The sequence below is a fragment of the Raphanus sativus genome, chromosome 9 (genome assembly GCF_000801105.2).
Source record: "Raphanus sativus cultivar WK10039 chromosome 9, ASM80110v3, whole genome shotgun sequence".
NCBI classification, from domain to species: Eukaryota; Viridiplantae; Streptophyta; class Magnoliopsida; order Brassicales; family Brassicaceae; genus Raphanus; species Raphanus sativus.
In genome coordinates, this window is record NC_079519.1 from 805,335 (window position 1) to 822,795 (window position 17,461).

General features: G+C 39.7%; 3 protein-coding genes across 5 annotated transcripts; 1 reads left to right on the forward strand and 2 right to left on the reverse strand.

Moving 5' to 3' along the window:
• The first annotated feature begins 5,518 nt into the window (after positions 1–5,518).
• Positions 5,519–9,592, forward strand: LOC108824465 (sodium/hydrogen exchanger 6). 2 transcript variants are annotated; one of them, XM_056994595.1, is made up of 22 exons: positions 5,519–5,825; positions 5,906–5,957; positions 6,039–6,098; positions 6,182–6,206; positions 6,306–6,391; positions 6,485–6,596; positions 6,669–6,731; positions 6,836–6,855; positions 6,941–7,035; positions 7,308–7,335; positions 7,423–7,455; positions 7,539–7,586; positions 7,695–7,755; positions 7,838–7,935; positions 8,022–8,097; positions 8,195–8,214; positions 8,347–8,444; positions 8,529–8,638; positions 8,729–8,812; positions 8,971–9,071; positions 9,171–9,277; positions 9,379–9,592. In XM_056994595.1, exons 1-22 carry the CDS (start codon positions 5,630–5,632, stop codon positions 9,435–9,437), a joined length of 1,632 nt encoding a protein of 543 aa, XP_056850575.1. In that variant the 5' UTR covers positions 5,519–5,629; the 3' UTR covers positions 9,438–9,592. The 2 variants fall into 2 exon arrangements, with proteins under 2 accessions (XP_056850575.1, XP_056850576.1); XM_056994596.1 differs by having other exon boundaries at positions 9,382–9,592.
• A 219-nt stretch (positions 9,593–9,811) lies between these two features.
• Positions 9,812–11,619, reverse strand: LOC108825754 (B3 domain-containing protein At3g19184). Its single transcript, XM_018599107.2, has 7 exons — positions 11,374–11,619; positions 11,202–11,291; positions 11,004–11,035; positions 10,740–10,902; positions 10,421–10,627; positions 10,150–10,297; positions 9,812–10,050 (listed from the first exon to the last, which is right to left on the reverse strand). The coding sequence occupies exons 1-7, from the start codon at positions 11,506–11,508 to the stop codon at positions 10,040–10,042; spliced, it is 786 nt and encodes a 261-aa protein (XP_018454609.1). The 5' UTR covers positions 11,509–11,619; the 3' UTR covers positions 9,812–10,039.
• A 232-nt stretch (positions 11,620–11,851) lies between these two features.
• On the reverse strand, positions 11,852–13,926 carry LOC108823415 (syntaxin-52). Of its 2 annotated transcripts, none has more exons than XM_018596611.2 (6): positions 13,746–13,926; positions 13,097–13,311; positions 12,762–12,967; positions 12,559–12,659; positions 12,433–12,477; positions 11,852–12,222 (listed from the first exon to the last, which is right to left on the reverse strand). In XM_018596611.2, exons 2-6 carry the CDS (start codon positions 13,303–13,305, stop codon positions 12,091–12,093), a joined length of 693 nt encoding a protein of 230 aa, XP_018452113.1. In that variant the 5' UTR covers positions 13,306–13,311; positions 13,746–13,926; the 3' UTR covers positions 11,852–12,090. The 2 variants fall into 2 exon arrangements, with proteins under 2 accessions (XP_018452113.1, XP_018452114.1); XM_018596612.2 differs by having other exon boundaries at positions 13,097–13,333; positions 13,746–13,900.
• Between the last annotated feature and the right edge of the window lie 3,535 nt (positions 13,927–17,461).

The window sequence follows — 17,461 nt, forward strand, 5'->3', positions numbered from 1 at the left end:
TTCCTTCTCAGCTGAGATGATATTCATTTGGACCCAGTAAGCTGATTTGACTGTATAATGGCCCGTCTTCGTATACTCCCAGGAGTATGTATCTTCACTGTTCTTCCCTGCCGGACGCAGCCTCAAGATCCTCGCACAATCCTCATCAGTAAACATTTTTCCCAGGAGCGAAAGGTTCCATTCTGTCCCATTGGCATGCATAAGCTCACAAACCTTCATATCCTCAGTGAATCTCTGTGCCTCAGTCCCGGCCTCATATTTTAAAGCCCGTACCATCATTGCCGGCTCCTTACTCAACCATCTGTCTCTGAAGACTCTGGTGTCGCTGCCATTGCCTATGATTGCCCTTGCTCCCTGTTTAACCAGCTTTTGCGCAGCGTGTATGCTCCTCCAAGCATATGACGGTCGGGATCCTAATGGTGCACTCAAAGGGTCTGAGTTTTTAAAATATCTGCTCCTATAGATCTTGGTTAGTAGTGAATCCTTGTTTGTAACCATCCTCCATAGCTGCTTCCCCAGGAGCGCTAAATTATAAGCTTCCAGATCCTTAAAGCCGAGACCCCCACAGCTCTTCGGTTTACAAAGACTCTCCCAACTTTTCCAATGCATACCTTTTGAGTCTTGGTTGTTCCTCCACCAGAAGTCTGACATCAAAGCTATGATCTGCTTGCACACCGTTTTTGGGATCAGAAAGCAGGCCATTGTATAGGTCGGGAGCGCCATTGCTACAGCCTTTAGAAGCACCTCCTTGCCAGCTGGAGACAAGAACTTGGTCTGCCATCCATGAACCTTCTTGTTCAGATTTTCCTTGAGGTAGCTTAGAATGGAAACCTTTGACCCTCCAAACGATTCTGGCAAGCCTAGGTATAAGCCATCTCCTCCTGTTTTCTCAATCCCTAGTTTCCTTTTGATATCTTCTCGCTTCCCTGGGGGTATTTTCTTGCCAAAATAGACACTCGATTTCTGGTAGTTGATCCTTTGCCCCGACGCTAAGCTGTACTTATGAAGAATGTTGATTAAATGATCCAGTTCCTCATCCTCAGCTTTGCAGTATAGCATACTATCGTCTGCGAAAAGCAGGTGCGAGACTGGAGGGGCCCTTCTTGCGACGCGGAGGCCAGATAGTTTATGTTTCCCTTCCGCCAGCTTGAGCATTTGCACCAATACTTCTGTACAGATGACAAAGAGGTAAGGAGAGAGTGGGTCTCCTTGTCTCAGGCCTCTTGATGGTGTAATGCTTCCATACGCCTCGCCATTAATGAGAACCTGATACCGAACCGATGAGACACAGCTCATAATGAGATTTCTCCAAGCACTCGAGAAACCAATGGTTTCCATAGCTTTGTCCAAGAATGACCACTCCACTCGATCATATGCTTTGGAGATGTCCGTTTTAATGGCAATATACTCCTCGGAGCACTTATTATCCGAACCCAGAGCATGGAGGAGTTCATGTGCCACCAGGATATTATCTGAGATTAATCGCCCCTCCACAAACGCTGCCTGCGTCTCAGATATTATTGAGGGTAGCACCTTCTTCAATCTCCTTGCCATAAGCTTGGACACTATCTTATATGCCACATTGCATAAGCTGATAGGTCTGTACTCGCTCATTCTCCTCGCCGTAATGACTTTTGGAATGAGGCAGATACTGGTATTATTCATCCCATCCTCAAAGCAGCCTGTCTTGAAGAAATGCTGCACCATCACTGTGAGATCCTCTCCACAAGTTTCCCAGAATTGTTGGAAGAAATGACCACTCATTCCATCTGGGCCGGGGCATTTGCTCGGGTTAATATCAAAGGTCGCCTTTCTCACTTCCTCCTTCGTCACTGGTTCCATAAGTTTTGTATTTTGCTCCAAGGATAGAAGTTTAGGCATCTCGTTCCACTCCTCTAGCTCAAAACCAACATCCTCGGACGAAAACAAATTCTTGAAATACTTTTCTGCCACCACTCCTAGTTCTTTATCAGCGAACCATTCCTTTTCTTCGTCGTCGAGGAGGCTCTTTATTCTGCACTGTGCGCGCCGGTTCTTCGTGACTGCATGAAAGAACTTGGTGTTCTTGTCACCTGATCTAATCCAAGTCAACCTGCTTTTTTCCAGCCAGAACACTTCCTCGTGGTAGTATTCCTCGTTCAGCTCTCTTTTCAGGTTTTCAAACTCCTCTTGCTTGAAGTGTTCCTGCCTAGAAGCCTCATCAATCCTGTAGTGAAGTTCCTGTATTCTTATGGCGGAGTTTGGTTTTGCCTGTCGCTTCCATAGTGATATGGCCTTCCGACATGAAGCTATTCTAGTCATAATGGTCGCTTGACCACTACCAGTGTTCTTCCATCCTTTGTCTACAGTTCCAACAAACCCCTCACGCTGCACGCAACGATGATCGTATCTAAAGTTTGTGCGTCTCTTCACTTGATGGCCATCCAAGGATGTAAGTATTGGACTATGGTCTGAACAAACGCGATTTAAATAGAAAGTTGTTGCTTGGGGGAACAAATTTAACCATTCTTGGTTTGCTACAGACCGATCTAGACGACACTGGACTAATCCATTTGATCTCCTACCCGCCCAAGACAGAGAGTCGCCTTTATATTTCAGATCCCATAAACCCCAGTTTAGCAGCAGCTGCTTGAACTCCTGGCTATCGCTTTCTGCTCTGACAGACCCGCCTTTCTTTTCTGATGAGTCAAGAAGCTCGTTGAAATCTCCAGTCAGCACCCATGCTCCTCTTCTCTCAGCTCCGATCCTTGCGATCCTTTCCCACACCATACTTCTTCTTCCTTTGACAGGATCCCCATATATACATGATAGGTAGAAACTGTGATCCTGCCACCCTACCTTCATATCAATAATTCTGTTGGTGGCTTGTATCTTCTCGACCGAGCATGAGTTCTTCCATAGTACTGCCAAGCCACCACTCTTCCCTTTAGCATCCACTGTAATGAGATTCTGAAAGCCCAGCTTCTCCACAATAGACTCCATATATCTCCTTCCACTTTTGGTCTCACTGAGGAATATTATCTCAGGGCAATACTGACCAAGTATTCCCTGTAGATGTCGAACTGTCGGGACATTCCCCAATCCCTGACAGTTCCAGCTCAGTATCCTCATATTGACCTCGAAGGGTTGGAATTACCCATCAACCCTTCTCTCAAGTTTGATCCACCTGCCAATGCTATCCGTCGGACAGAATGGACTGGGAAAGTTGCTGCTACATGAGCAGAATGAACCGGTGTAGTAACTGCCAAATCAGCAGACTGATCTTGTGTTCCTTCAGCACCTGAGGTTGTTGCCATACCCCCGAGTCTTTGGAATACAGAGGGGGATGTCTCCTTCTTCCCACCGGAGCCCAGTCTCGCCTTTTTTGATTTCCTTTCACCACTGTTACTCTGGCGCCTTCGTTTGGAGATTGTGGAGCCTGTTGCAGCCTCCTCCCGTAATTGTGTTACTGGATGGCTCCCCAATCTCTCAAAGACTGATGGTGGGCTTCTGCTCCCTTTGCTGGAAATCTTCTCTCTTTTCTCGTCCTGCGATTCTCCACTGAGCCTTACCCTTAGATCTTCACTCGAGCGTCTTGTAGAGCTTCGGCTTCTACTCCCCCCTTCATTTCTTTCATCTTCCAAATTCCCAAGACGATTGAAGACTGAGCCTGAACCTGATCCAGAAGCTCCCAGCAGTCCTACTTCCTCAGATCGTTGGTCGCTCTGACCTCCGGAGCTTTTTGGATGAGCAGTTGATTCCTCCGTGCTTCTAGTTGCTCTAGAAGATACTTGTTCTCCTTTCTGCTTCCAAACCAGTTGGGGTGTTGTGGCCCCACGTTTTCCTTTCCTTTTATCATCCTTTGGAATCTTCTGAGCGTATGGCCTTCTGTCTTGAGGTCTACCCCTCATTGGAGTGTCAGTAATCACCACACCCTTTTCTGAGTTTTTCTTGAGCGCCTCCTTTGCTCTGAGCTCTTTCTCTTGCAGCTTCTTCCTCAGGTTACTTTCTTTACTCCTCTCTTGCCTGTCCGTTTCCTCAGCTTGAGCTACACTGATCTCCCAGGGGCAACGTGATTGGTCGTGTGTCAGTCTCTTACAGGTATAGCATATCTTTAACAGCTTCTCGTACTCCAGTTCCGTTGGGATTGTGACGCCAGACTTGAGCCTAGCATTCCTCCGAAACTGTAGAGGCTCCTCTGTGCTAATGTGAACTAGAGCTCTGACATACTCTAGTGAGTTTGAGTTCTTCGCGTGTAACTCCACTGTCTCCACTTTCCCAAGAGGTCCCAAAAGAGTATCCACTACTTGCTTCTTCAGCATGTGGATTGGTAGGCCTCTCACCCGAATCCAAAAGGGGATCCTTTGGAGGAAATGAGGAGGGGGATACGGGCTCCACTGGTTCATGGAAACCATCCAACCATTCACAAACCACGGCCCCTTGGTGAGTACTTGTTTCAGATCGCTCTCTGTATTGAAGATGAACTGTACTCTATCTTCACTGACGCCTCTACCACGAACTCTTTCCTCCATTCCCCATATGGGGGGTAGCGCCTTTACTAGGCCTCCGACCTTATGAGCTTGCGGGTTTAAGCATCTGACGATAACGCTCAACGTATTTTCCTCAATAAGGTCTTCGATTTCAAGGTCGGGGATATCTACTGTTTCCCCTTCTTCCAGGAGCTCCCTTTCACGAAGCTCCTCCATCAAAGATTGCTCCTTTCTCTTCCTTACCCTATTCATTTTGAAGCTTTAGGGTTTGGAACGATTGTTGCTTGTTATCTCGCTACAAGATTGGGAAGTCCCAAGGACTTAATGAGAATGTGTAGAAGACAGATCTGCCTTATCGGAGACCCCTTCCTTCAAACACGACCGGATTCGCTTTAATCCCCCATTCGATTTTTCTGGGTTTCTTCTATGGGTTTCTTCGGTGGGAGATGGAAGCGTACAGGAACAGCTACAAGTGATTCCTAAGCACTGAGTGAGACGGTTTCGATACAGATCTGGGAAATCAGGTGCCTAGGGTTCGCCTTCGCTCTCGTCTTTTGCATTTTCTCTCTCCCTTATATTTTCTGTTTATACGTGAGATTTTTTTCTATTCCAGTTTAATCTTTCAGACATGTGAGATTGTTCATCTTACATGTATAATTTCACTAAAAAAAAAGAGAAAATTATACTTTCACTACAAGACAAACAAGGTTTAGATTAATAGTATTTCTTTTTGTTGTAAATGTTTAATGTTTTATTAGGATAAACATGTGTAGTTATTAAAGAAGATTAAAAATAATATGATGGTAATTGCAGTAAATACTTTGGTAAATCAATTATTTTTACATGTATCTTGAGAATAATTTTTTTTTTTGGTAATAATCCCTACATCAACATGACACTTTTATTACAGAGCTGCTGGGCCAAATGATATCTATTGGACTTAGAAACTTGCAGGCCCATAGACAGAAATCCACCTGAGAAGTGAAGTGGGGACGCGGATTCCTATAAAAGGAAAGATGCGTCTTCGAAGAACCGAGTTAAAACGAATTTTCATCAAACTCAGTCTCTCGTGAATGAATCTCTGTGTGGAACATAGACAGACGAACGAACGAACAAGAGCAAGTATCAAACCCTAGATTTTTCAATTTCGTGGAGGCGTAATGTCGTCGTCGTCGTCGGAGCTGCAGATATCGCCGGCGATTCACGACCCGCAAGGGCAAGAGAAGCAGCAGCAAGCTGCCGGAGTGGGGATTTTGCTTCAGATCATGATGCTCGTCCTCTCTTTCGTACTAGGCCACGTCCTTCGCCGTCATAAGTTCTATTATCTACCCGAAGCTAGTGCTTCCCTTCTCATCGGTTTGTTTCTCGGTTTCCTCACTAGCTCAATTGCATTGGCGATGGAAGGTTTTTGATTGATTCCTTGTGAGAAAAATTAGGGTTGATCGTTGGTGGTTTAGCGAACGTATCGAACACGGAGACTAGCATAAGGTTCGTCTTTTGATCACTTTAGTATATATGTGTTAAGAAGTATTATTGAATATGCTAAATTAATTTTCAATTTTTATTCAGGACATGGTTCAATTTCCATGATGAGTTCTTCTTTCTGTTTCTGCTGCCACCCATCATATTATATCCTTTATTCCAGTTTGTTTGCATCATTTTATATTCTTTGCTTCATGTTGTTTTCCTTGACGTACTTTGTTTGTTTGCACCCAGTCAGGATTCAGTCTGCAACCCGTAAGTGCACAGAGCTCTCATTTGTTTATTGCTTTTTTTTTTTTTAAGTTTTTGAATTCTTGCTGATTCCTACTTTGCTGGTTAATTGGTTTTATGCAGAAACCTTTCTTTTCAAACTTTGGAGCCATTGTCACTTTCTCTGTACTTGGAACTTTTGTAGCTTCTATTGTTACTGGAGTGCTAGTGTATGTATTTCTATTCTGTAATTAGCTTCTATTTCTTGACTGAAAAAGGCCCCTTTTTCCGTTATTCATAGTTCTTTTTTTTTCAAATTGAAGGTACCTTGGTGGCGTGATGTTTCTCATGTACAGACTTCCATTCGTCGAGTGTCTCATGTTTGGCTCTCTTATCTCAGCCACCGACCCTGTCACTGTCTTGTCTATATTCCAGGTATTTCAGGGAGATTCTCAGTTGTATGAACACTAGATATCTACCACTTCTTACTACTGTATTGTTTTGCAGGAACTTGGATCGGATGTAAATTTGTATGCCCTGGTGTTTGGAGAATCAGTTTTAAATGATGCTGTAAGTATTTTTTCTAAGTATTGATTTCTGATTCCTTATCTTAGGATGAAAAAGTATCACATTATTTATCATTTTACTCTTTTTTCTTATGTTCCTTTTGGCAGATGGCCATATCTCTGTACAGGTATGTTAGCTAATTCGAAATATGCTGTGAAAGACGATGGTCAAATGGTAAAGATATTTTAACAACGCTTTGAACTGGGGTACAGGACAATGTCCTTGGTAAGAAGTCACTCAACTGGTCAGAATTTCTTTATGGTGATTGTCAGGTTTCTTGAAACCTTTGTCGGTTCAATGTCTGCAGGTTTGCTTTTGTTATCTGCTTCCTCTTTTTTTGTCTTTATTTTTCATTTATGGTTTGGCTCTTTCGACTTGAACTGGCATGGTAGCGCGTGGTTTTGAGAATGCGCTAAATCTCTTTAAGTTATCAACAAGTTTTAGCAACCTAAGAAAAGTAACATATAAATATCAAACTAAATTTTAACTCTCAAGCATCTCAACATTTTCCAGTGTCATTATATATTTCTATATCTTTGCTTTGTGGGTTATAAAAGAGACTAATGCGTGCTTCTGCAGGGGTTGGAGTTGGATTTACTTCTGCTCTCATATCCTTTTTTTGGTTTTATTTCGTATGGAACATTTTGTCTTAACTTCATTCTCCTAAACGAGTTGTTAGCCTTAATATAAAGCACCTCTTCAAGTATGCAGGGCTGGATGTTGACAAGTGAGTGACCATAGCTATATGTCTGAAACTTTTCTAATGGTCAGTATTGAAATATATTATTCTGATTTTCTCGCTTCTTTCAGTCTGCAGAACTTGGAGTGCTGCCTCTTTGTGCTTTTTCCATATTTCTCGTAAGTAATGCTGCAACTTTTCTCCCATACGTAATTAGCTGTATATGTCTTCTTTGGTTCACGCTCATATAAATTGTACAGTTTATTAACTTTGTTTTCATTGTGTAGATACATGCTTGCTGAAGGTCTCAGTCTATCTGGCATCGTATCGATTCTGTTTACTGGGATTGTAAGTTGTCATTCTATTTATATGAGTTTGTGTGATATGATGACTCAGCCAAAAGTAAAATAAAACTGCATGTGTCTTTCAGGTCATGAAGCATTATACCTTCTCAAACTTGTCTGCAAATTCTCAGCGATTTGTGTCTGCATTTTTTCATCTGATATCTTCCCTGGCAGAGACATTTGTGTATGCATTTGATTCGTAACAAGCATTTTGATGGTTGATTTCTGTCAATGGACTGATGTTACGTTTCCAAATGATCAAATCTGCAGGTTCATCTACATGGGGTTTGATATTGCCATGGAAAAGCACAGTTGGTCACACGTCGGATTCATCTTTTTCTCTATTGTATCCTTTTACACAAGTTCTTTTGGTTCAAAATTCAATTTGTATAAGCTGCTGTTGCTCCTTAACTTTCTTTTATTTTTTTCGTGATGAACCTCAGCTGTTCATCGTAATTGCGAGGTACCCTTTTTTGTTTCACGTCAGGATCTTTTCGCACGATGTTTATTACATGCATTCATTTCCAAATTGCATTTTTTGTGTTGTTTTTCGTGTCTGATAGTGTGTACTCTTTTTCCTATATGTCATACTCAGGGCAGCTAATGTGTTTGGTTGTGGATATTTGGTCAACTTAGCACGACCTGCACATAGGAAAATACCTATGACGCATCAAAAAGCACTATGGTACAGTGGTAAGATACTGCTCTTTGTTTCCCAATGCAGATATTGTTTTCAATACCTCAGTAAAAAGTAAACAAGAAGTGTGGATTGCATAGGACTTCGAGGGGCTATGGCTTTTGCTCTTGCTCTGCAATCTGTTCACGAACTCCCAGAAGGACATGGTCAAACTATTTTCACAGCAACTACAGCCATTGTTGTTGTAACGGTAACCCATCCTTCTTTGAAGACTAACTATTTGCATATATATATATATTGCTTTTTATGTGATCCTTGATGCTACTGAAACGTGTTTCAGGTGTTGCTGATTGGAGGATCCACTGGTACAATGCTTGAGGCCCTAGAGGTAGTAGGCGATAGCCGTGATACATCCCTTGGTGATGTAAGTCTTGTGAAATATATATTGGTTATTTGCGTAGACGTCTTGTCATACAGAACTCTTATTTTTCTCAGCTTAAAGTTAATCTTAGTCTCTCAATACAGAAAACATGACATGGTTAATACCCTATCTTTTATGTTTTTTTCCTTTTTTTTTGACAGGGCTTTGAGGTGGTGAACAATCGTTATATGACTAGGTTTGATGATGAAGGTTCACCATCAGAAAGTGGATTCAGGACAAAACTAAGAGAGTTTCATAAGAGGTAAATTACTGCACTCAGCAAAATCAAGTCCCGCTTTCAAGTTTGTATCAAAACACTGATAACAAAAAGAAGAAAAACAATTCCTTTTTCTTTATGCAGCGCAAAATCATTTACAGAACTAGACAGGAACTACCTAACACCGTTCTTCACAAGTAATAGCGGAGATTATGATGAAGATGATGATATTAACGGTGACCAACACCAGGGTAACAACATATTAATGATAACATATTGTTTCCACATGCTTTATTGTTTCTCTACATCCATATGGAATTTTAAAAACGATTTGGTTGACTATTGTGTGCAGAAGAACGAATTCCTTTTACTAGAAGAGGGAACTTTAATAACAGGGGGCTAAATTTCTGACGAGAAAGCTAGTTGTTCGCATTGACAAGGAGACATAGTGAAGCAGCGGTTCGTGTACATAGAAACAGATTGGATCGTGGTGGTGGTCCGAGAGTAATAGTAGTAGTCAGATAGATTACTGGACGCTGTTCTTGCTCTGAACCTTAGTGGATACTGTTCTGTCTAATTTACATTCACACAAAAAAAAAAAAGGAAAACAAACTTAATGGTCATGGCTGGTTATACTTGACAACATCCCACGGATGGAACACCAGAGCATGTCGCATGTGAGTTGTGACGACAGCTTACATGTAGTAAAATGAAGTGCATCCAAATCTTTGAAGTACATTCATTTTGAATAACTTCAAAACAGTAGTATGCAACAAATTACGGCAGAAAGAAAAGAAAAATACGATTTAATGCCAGAGCTCAAGAGTAGCGCTACATATGTTGGATTTTCATAGAAAATCAACGTAGCTACCAAAATATTAGCATAACAATCATCACATACACTACACACCTCATCCGAGAAACCACAGAAAAAAAATGTTTTGATTAGGCTATTTAATTTAAACTACTGCATCCTTCCGTTGAAGTCCTAGTCCAAGCTTCAAACTCTGCTTTTACTTCCTCCCTGCACCCATCAAATCAACAAGTTTAAAAATTAGAATTTTTTAATGAAGTCATGAAGACATAACAACAAGAGATGGAGCTTGTGAAACACTATCATTACCTCTTCGTTTTCTTTTACCACTGTTTGATAACGGAGGAGCTTCTGAAACATTCTCCGCTTGATTCTTGATTGATTTAATGACAAGCGCTTTATCATTACTCCCATCTGAACCGTTGTTTGTGTCATCATATACCCTAATGATATACACCTGAACAAGCCATAATAAGTTTCAACATACATGTTAAAAAGTCTTATTTATAACAACATTCTACCCTCTTTAACTCTCTACTTTCAACAAATCAAAGATGTCCCAAGTGAATTTTATTTGTACCTTGAAGGTTGTTCGGTTGATGAGGTGAAAGACAACAGCATCTCCATCGACAAGCTGATGATCGATAGCGAAACCTCTCCAGCCTCCGCTAAGACCATTCTTATCAGCAAGGTATTTGGTCACAGATTCATCATCGTTTTCATCAACTAGTGTGATCATCTCAACCTGCTGTGGCATATGTGTATGGCAAAAATGACGCGGCAAGCCCTGTTTGCGAACAGAAAACACCAAACATATATGTAAATAGTGACAGTTTTACTTACTAAGCTTTAATGTTTTCAGACATAGTTTACTATGCAGTCAAGTTTTTCTATATTACCAGCCAAAACCCTCCAGTAACGTGGGACTGGAGCATAGGTTTAATAAAGCTAGGGAACTGAGGATCTAAGCTGGACTGAAGGTCCTCAGCCCTGTGGATTGCATAGACTCTAGCGTCGTCAGAGGCATAAACCCGGTTCAGCAAATCCCGTCTTTGATAGCTCCTGCTAACCCCAACACACACACAAATATACTAACTGATAAAAATCACAACTGAAATAGTTTTGGAGGTTTTGATGTAGAGAGTGTGAGAACAGGGTCAAACCTTCTTGGCTTTTCCAAAGGTTCTATCCCAAACTGCACAATCAATATAAAGTCTGATTAATTAAAGAATACTTATAGATTTTAATTTAATCCAAAAGAGAGAGAGAGAGAGAGAGACAGTATATAACTCATATCTAGGGTGGTGAGGTTCATTCATGGAAGAGTGATAAGATATTAAATATCTCCAACTAAAAAGTACCTCTCTGTAGCTGGGAGGAGGATTCTTGGCGCGGCTTGATCTCCTGACCTCCGACGAGTTCACCGGAGTACGCGGCGTCCTTGGTTTAGCCTGCATTTTTTTAAAATGATTTAAATCCAAAAAACAAAATAGAAATGAAGAAATGAGAAGAGAGGTTATTAGGTTTATATACAGGAGAAGGCTTGGGAGAAGGAGAAGAGACGACGCGGAGAGATTGAGAGAGCTTGTTGAGATTAAGCTCAATCATCCTCTTCTTGTTCTCTTCCAATCTTTTCAATCGAATCTGTTCATACTCCGATTCCACCATCTTCCTAGGGTTCTCTTACGTTTCTGCTCAAACCTTCCTTTGAGTGAGTGACTGAGTGAGTGGCCGTTGGGCTCTCACCTTATTTATTAAAGGTCTTTTGCCTTAATCCATGTGTCAGATTAAATAGTAATACTAAATTGAATTTTGAATTTTCTACAAACAGTGAGCGAGCATCCCACCATCACATCAATCAAATAGTTAGTTGGGCTTCATCTTAATACTAAAAATGTTGTTTATCTATTGGGCTTTTTCAATATGTATATGGGCCTCTAATTCAATCAGTATTATTTGGCTTCCTGTATTGTGACAATTATTAATATGATTATACAAATTCGTGAACATATACACGACCAAGGGAAATACAGATTGAATAAGTGACTTGTTTCTTGCACACGCAGCGACATTCTTCTTACAGTAATGAGAGAGAAGGCACAAAAGAGGAAACAATACAAATATATTGATAATAACAACCACTCTCGCATAGAGGAGAGGCAGAAAGAAGGAGAAGAGGTACACATTTTTTCATTGCTTATATATATCAAATTCATTCATTGTCATATTGGTGGTGGTGGGGGATCAGATTTAGAGGTACTTAACCAGCAGCCAAATGACAAGAGCAAGACCAACGATTCCAAGCACTGACAATAGCATTGACATGCACGAGCAACCTCCTTTCATATTCTTGTTCATCACCGCTAGGCTCTTCTGCACCCGCTGTCATCATCATTTAAATGCAAAAACACACACCCACATCAAATCCAAACGGAGATGTGAATCAATCTCTAATTCAAAATGTTACTTAACACATTGAACTATATAATAAAGTGGTCTTGCTTTTTTAAGATTAGTTTGAGCAACTACATGACAAGTTCAAGTCTCTTTTTTAATCAATGGAAGAACTAAAGATCAGTGAATATATTTTACCCGTAAGCGGGAGTCAGTAACATCCACGTGGTAGTCCAAGTCTTCCTGCATGCAGAGGAAAGCCAGATTTTTTATTATTAGAACAAGAAAATTCATTTAAGCAAAAAACAACAGATGAAAACATACAATAAGCCTTGTCTGCAGAGTGAGCTCTTCATTGACAGCGAGAGCAATGTGTTTGGTACTCATCACTGTTTCCTCCAACTTCTCCAGCCCTTCGTCTTGTTCTATACTCTCATGGAAATCAATCAAAGAGCAAAAAATTAAATACAGGAAGCCAAATAATTATTACTATGGTCTTAACTAACAAAGGGCAGCTTAATTACTACCTCTCATAACTTGTCTTTGAAATCCAACAATGCCTTGGTTGTCCATGCCAGAGACTCTGTTCATTGCATCATCAGGCTTTGTATCTGGCCCAAGCAAGCTGTCTCTATTCGCAAAGTTTGACATGTTCAAAGCAGACGCCACCTGGTTCGCCTTTGATCTCAAGTTCCCAACCATATCCTTGCGACGATTCACCTCCTTCTCTGACCTGTGGGTAATTAATTACATAACTTTACTTGTTAGGACCAGACAAAACATGAAACACTAAATGTAGTCTAATTTAGTGACTTGACTGTTATTGCAAGAACCCCCATATTGAAAAAAAAAACAGGCTTACACATGTTGCTTCCCAACAAGAAGGGATTGAAGAGTGTCTAATCGAGTCCCCAAAATGGTGATCTTTCTTCGAATAGCAGAAGCACGACGCTGAGCATCAGGCCCCGTTACACCAGACGAGTTCCTTTCAGACATCATGCCATTGATATCCTCAGAGAGCTTTAAAGCCTCATTGTACTCTCTCATCCATGCATCAGAAGAAGACCCCATTTTGACCTTCCAAATAAAAACAAGTTCCCTACCCAATTTAAACTATAGCATTAAAACAAAAAAAAAACAGTATAAAGAGAATCACAGGTAAGCTCAAAAGAAACAAATTAAACTAAGCTTCTAAAAGGAAAGACAATTCTTATGAAACGAAGATAATCTATTACAATTAAACAGGAATCATCTCAACACTATTATTACCCGACCATACATAAACCGTGTAAGAAAGAGCTTTTAACCACAAAACTTTTTTCTCCGAGAATTAAAACTAAAAAATCAGGCGTGACGCAATTAATTGAACAAGGAATCAGACAACTTTGACCAAAATCTCGAAATACCCATGATCCGGAAATTCATAAACAACGACGATCGGGAAGATTTCTCGCCGGACAACCGACGGAATTGACCTAAATTACACGGAGAAAACGAATCGAAAAGCTTACCCTTTTTGCACTACGACGATCAAATCCTTTTTTTTAATTGATTTTCAAAAGACAAAATCGCGGTGCTGAATTTGCAAGGCGCGGGCGGAATTGAATCACCACGGGGCCGTCGTCGAAAAGGAAAATTATCACGCGACCGCAGAGACAATGATGAGACTTTTTAAATTATTTATTGCAAGCTGTAATGAAACCACTCGTTGTCAAAAGTTGGGTTTAATGATGATGATTGGATGATTAAGAAAGTGCAAAGTGTAAAATAGATTAATAACACGAGCCCAATGCGAGAAACGCTGTTGGAGTGGAGGCTTCTTCGGCGCTGGGCTTTATATGATTTTATAAGCCCATTTAATATCCACTCCAGACAAAACGCTCCGTGTTGCTTAATTTTGGTTGCCGCCATCTTCTGCTCATCGTCAGTTATCAAGCCACCAATAATTAACAACACTTGTATGACGTCCCTTATGTTGCAAGTTGCAACTTGCAACTACTCTTTCGTTTAATTTGTATGCAATTTTTGTATTGTTTTCCTAGTATAAGTTTTTTGTAATGTATTTGATTTCCGGAAATATGGTAATTATCAAATCCCTCCTTGTTATAAACTACAATATATAACCAGCTGATCCAGTAATCCACCTGAATCGTAGTTGTGAACAAGTACAACACACACATAATAGATACATGTTGATACTAAGCTTACTAGTTAATAGGAGCGTATAACAAATACGGAACACTTGACCATAATGGGGATTATAAAATATCAATATAAGTTTCAGAACATGTCCGCATCTATCTATATGATTAAACCCCTTCATTAATAAGGGTTTAATGCATGACGTCTTCGTGAAGGCAACGGCACATCTCAATAAGATCAATTTTAATAAAATTCTTATTGGGCTAACGAAAAAAACTTGTAAGTTTCATAAACTGTTACAAAGATATGATTTACCGTGAGAATCCAATGTTTTTTTACGTTTTTCATGTATGTTATACTGGAATTTAAGAAATTACAGTTACGATTATATTATTTTGTAATTTTCATAATAAGAAAAAGAAGAAGAAAAGGATCAATTTTGGCTCGAATCTCGAGATGAGAGAGGGTTAGGTCAAACGAGGAACCTTGAATTGTGGATTTGGTGTTGGACAATCACGTGCTTCTCTCCACGGCCTTTCAGGAGTTTGCTTCTTCTGCCGCATGTGCCACTCACTCTCCTACGTGCGGTTTCCTCTGTTATCTTCTTTTTGTATTCGAATTATTTTTTTTTCTTTTTGTCAAAGACCCAAAGTCTACATACTTTTTTTTTTTTTTTGTAAACCTAAAGTCTACATACTTGTTTGTTGTATGTTGACTTCTTTTAGAAACATGGATGCTCTCTCTTTTTTTCTGTCACAAAAACATGGATGCTTTCTTTTTTTTGTCATCTGTTGTTTCATTGATTTCAAACTTTGAACGCCAAACGGCATGTTACAACAACTATCACCACTTCTAGAGCCGACGATTTAAAGAGATAAATCTCGGAGCCATAAGCCGGCGATTGCACAGATGCAATCCCGGAAACAAAACCACATAAGAACTACTTAAACTAATAAACAAAGATTTCACAAACAAAAACAAGACCAACAACTAATTATCTTAGACAAGACTCAAACCCAACCAGAGAGAGAAACGAAACCGGCAAGATAGATCAGGATAACCGTAGCTGTCGATTGCATCTTATTTGCGCCTGAGCCCCACCACCCCCTCCAAAGCCAAATAAACCCGCCATTGAACTTTGGGGAAAGGTTACACATGTCTTCAACACGCTTCCTCTCCACTCACTCCCTCCAGATCCAACTAAGAACTTGCCATTGACCTCTGAACGAGTACACCCCGCGCCGATTATGCGCTTTAGAACCACAGCAAGGCCAAACGAACCAACAAGACACGCTCTAAAAACAGCCGGTAACCATAAATCTACCTCCACAAACCGTAGATCTGACGAGATCGACGCTTGTGAAGTCCGATTTGAGACTCTCTGCTTCAATCTGCTCGAAGCTTCTGACCAGATTTAAACCTCTCTTCGCGCAGTCGCCAACAACTATCACCAGAAATACAAGCCAGAGAAAACACAGACAAAACAGAAGAAAAGAAACAAGAAAACGGGTCATCCCATAGACACGGCGACGAATCACCGGCCAAGGAAAACCCTAACGCGGCGGCTTTCTTTTTATCGCACTCTCTCTTGCTTTTAAAATGAATTTGTTTGATTTAGACTATTATCATCCGCTACCTATGTGAAACATGGATGCTTTCATAAATTCAAAAAAACTATATATCAGGAAACAGTGCCGTCCCATAAATTAAGGTGGCCTAAAGCATTATTAAAACATTGTGGCCTTTTATACAAATACCAATAAACATTGTGGCCTTTTATACAAATACCAATAATATATAGTGACACATAATCAATACGTTTATTATGAGTTTGCTGTAAGAGGCACATTTTGTATGGCATAAATGCATAAAAATCATTGAGTATGGCAAAATTAAAAATACGTTGGTGTCAAATGAAGAGAATCGAAGAGTGGTAATGTGGAAGACTAACTCTAGTCAAACTAATTAACCACTGGACCAAACTAATAATCTATGAACTGTGGCCCTAAAATTGGCTATATATCCTGTGGCCTAAAGCTAATGCTTTACTTGCTTTATAGCAAGGACGGGCCTGTCAGGAAACCGTATCCATGCCATGATTTACAACCTCTCCCATAAGGGCCATACCCTTTTTATCACACATGTGTACACCATGTTATTTTGATATTATTTGATGGATATGTGGGGGTCTGACAAATAAAAAGCGAATGCTTCTATTTATAGAACATTATAAGCTTATGTGTATATATAAATATACAATATTATGGGTTAATTACTTTATTCCAATATAAGAGACTTGTGTAATAAAAATGCTAAGAAATAACTAAAACATGAATGGGAATGGACCATATTATACGTAGTGAAGCTTTCACTCTAACTAATTAATTTGGTAAATGAGAAAACAAATTCGAGCTAACGTCTATGTCAGCTGTATTGTATAATACAAATAGCATTAGGACTTGCTTAAACGAAATCTTTATACTACTACAGTACTAAAATTTCAATGAACTGCACTGAAATTGATGCAATAAAAAAGGTTAATAGGAGCATAGTTCAAGGTACGATACATCATTTTTCTTCCCAACATTTGACTGCAATTCGAGGGTATAGAAGCTTCAATTCTTGTTTTGTTTTTTCCTTGGGATACATAAACCAGATCTTCTATTTTATAGTATTCGGTATTTATTAAACGATTCCTACTTGTTTTCAAAGCAAATTAGTCAGACTTAATAAAGAACAGCTGTAAACCTTGGTGAATTTATAATCATATTGACGCCACACACAAAAGGGTGCTACATTGTATTAGTATATTACACATACACACATTCCTCATTTATATTTTGTATACTTATAAATCCGGTTAGTAAAATTTGCAATTGAATAAAAAATATTTGTAAGAGTAGATACAATACTGATTCTATTTTATTTTCTTATAAAAAATTGGAAGATGAAACATAATTTTAAAGAAAAATATGACTATTGGTTAACATCATATGTATATTATAAAATGGTAAAGTTAACTAAGAAGCAAGATGAGAAAATTGAATAATTTACATATAACACATAAACAATTAATATGATATGT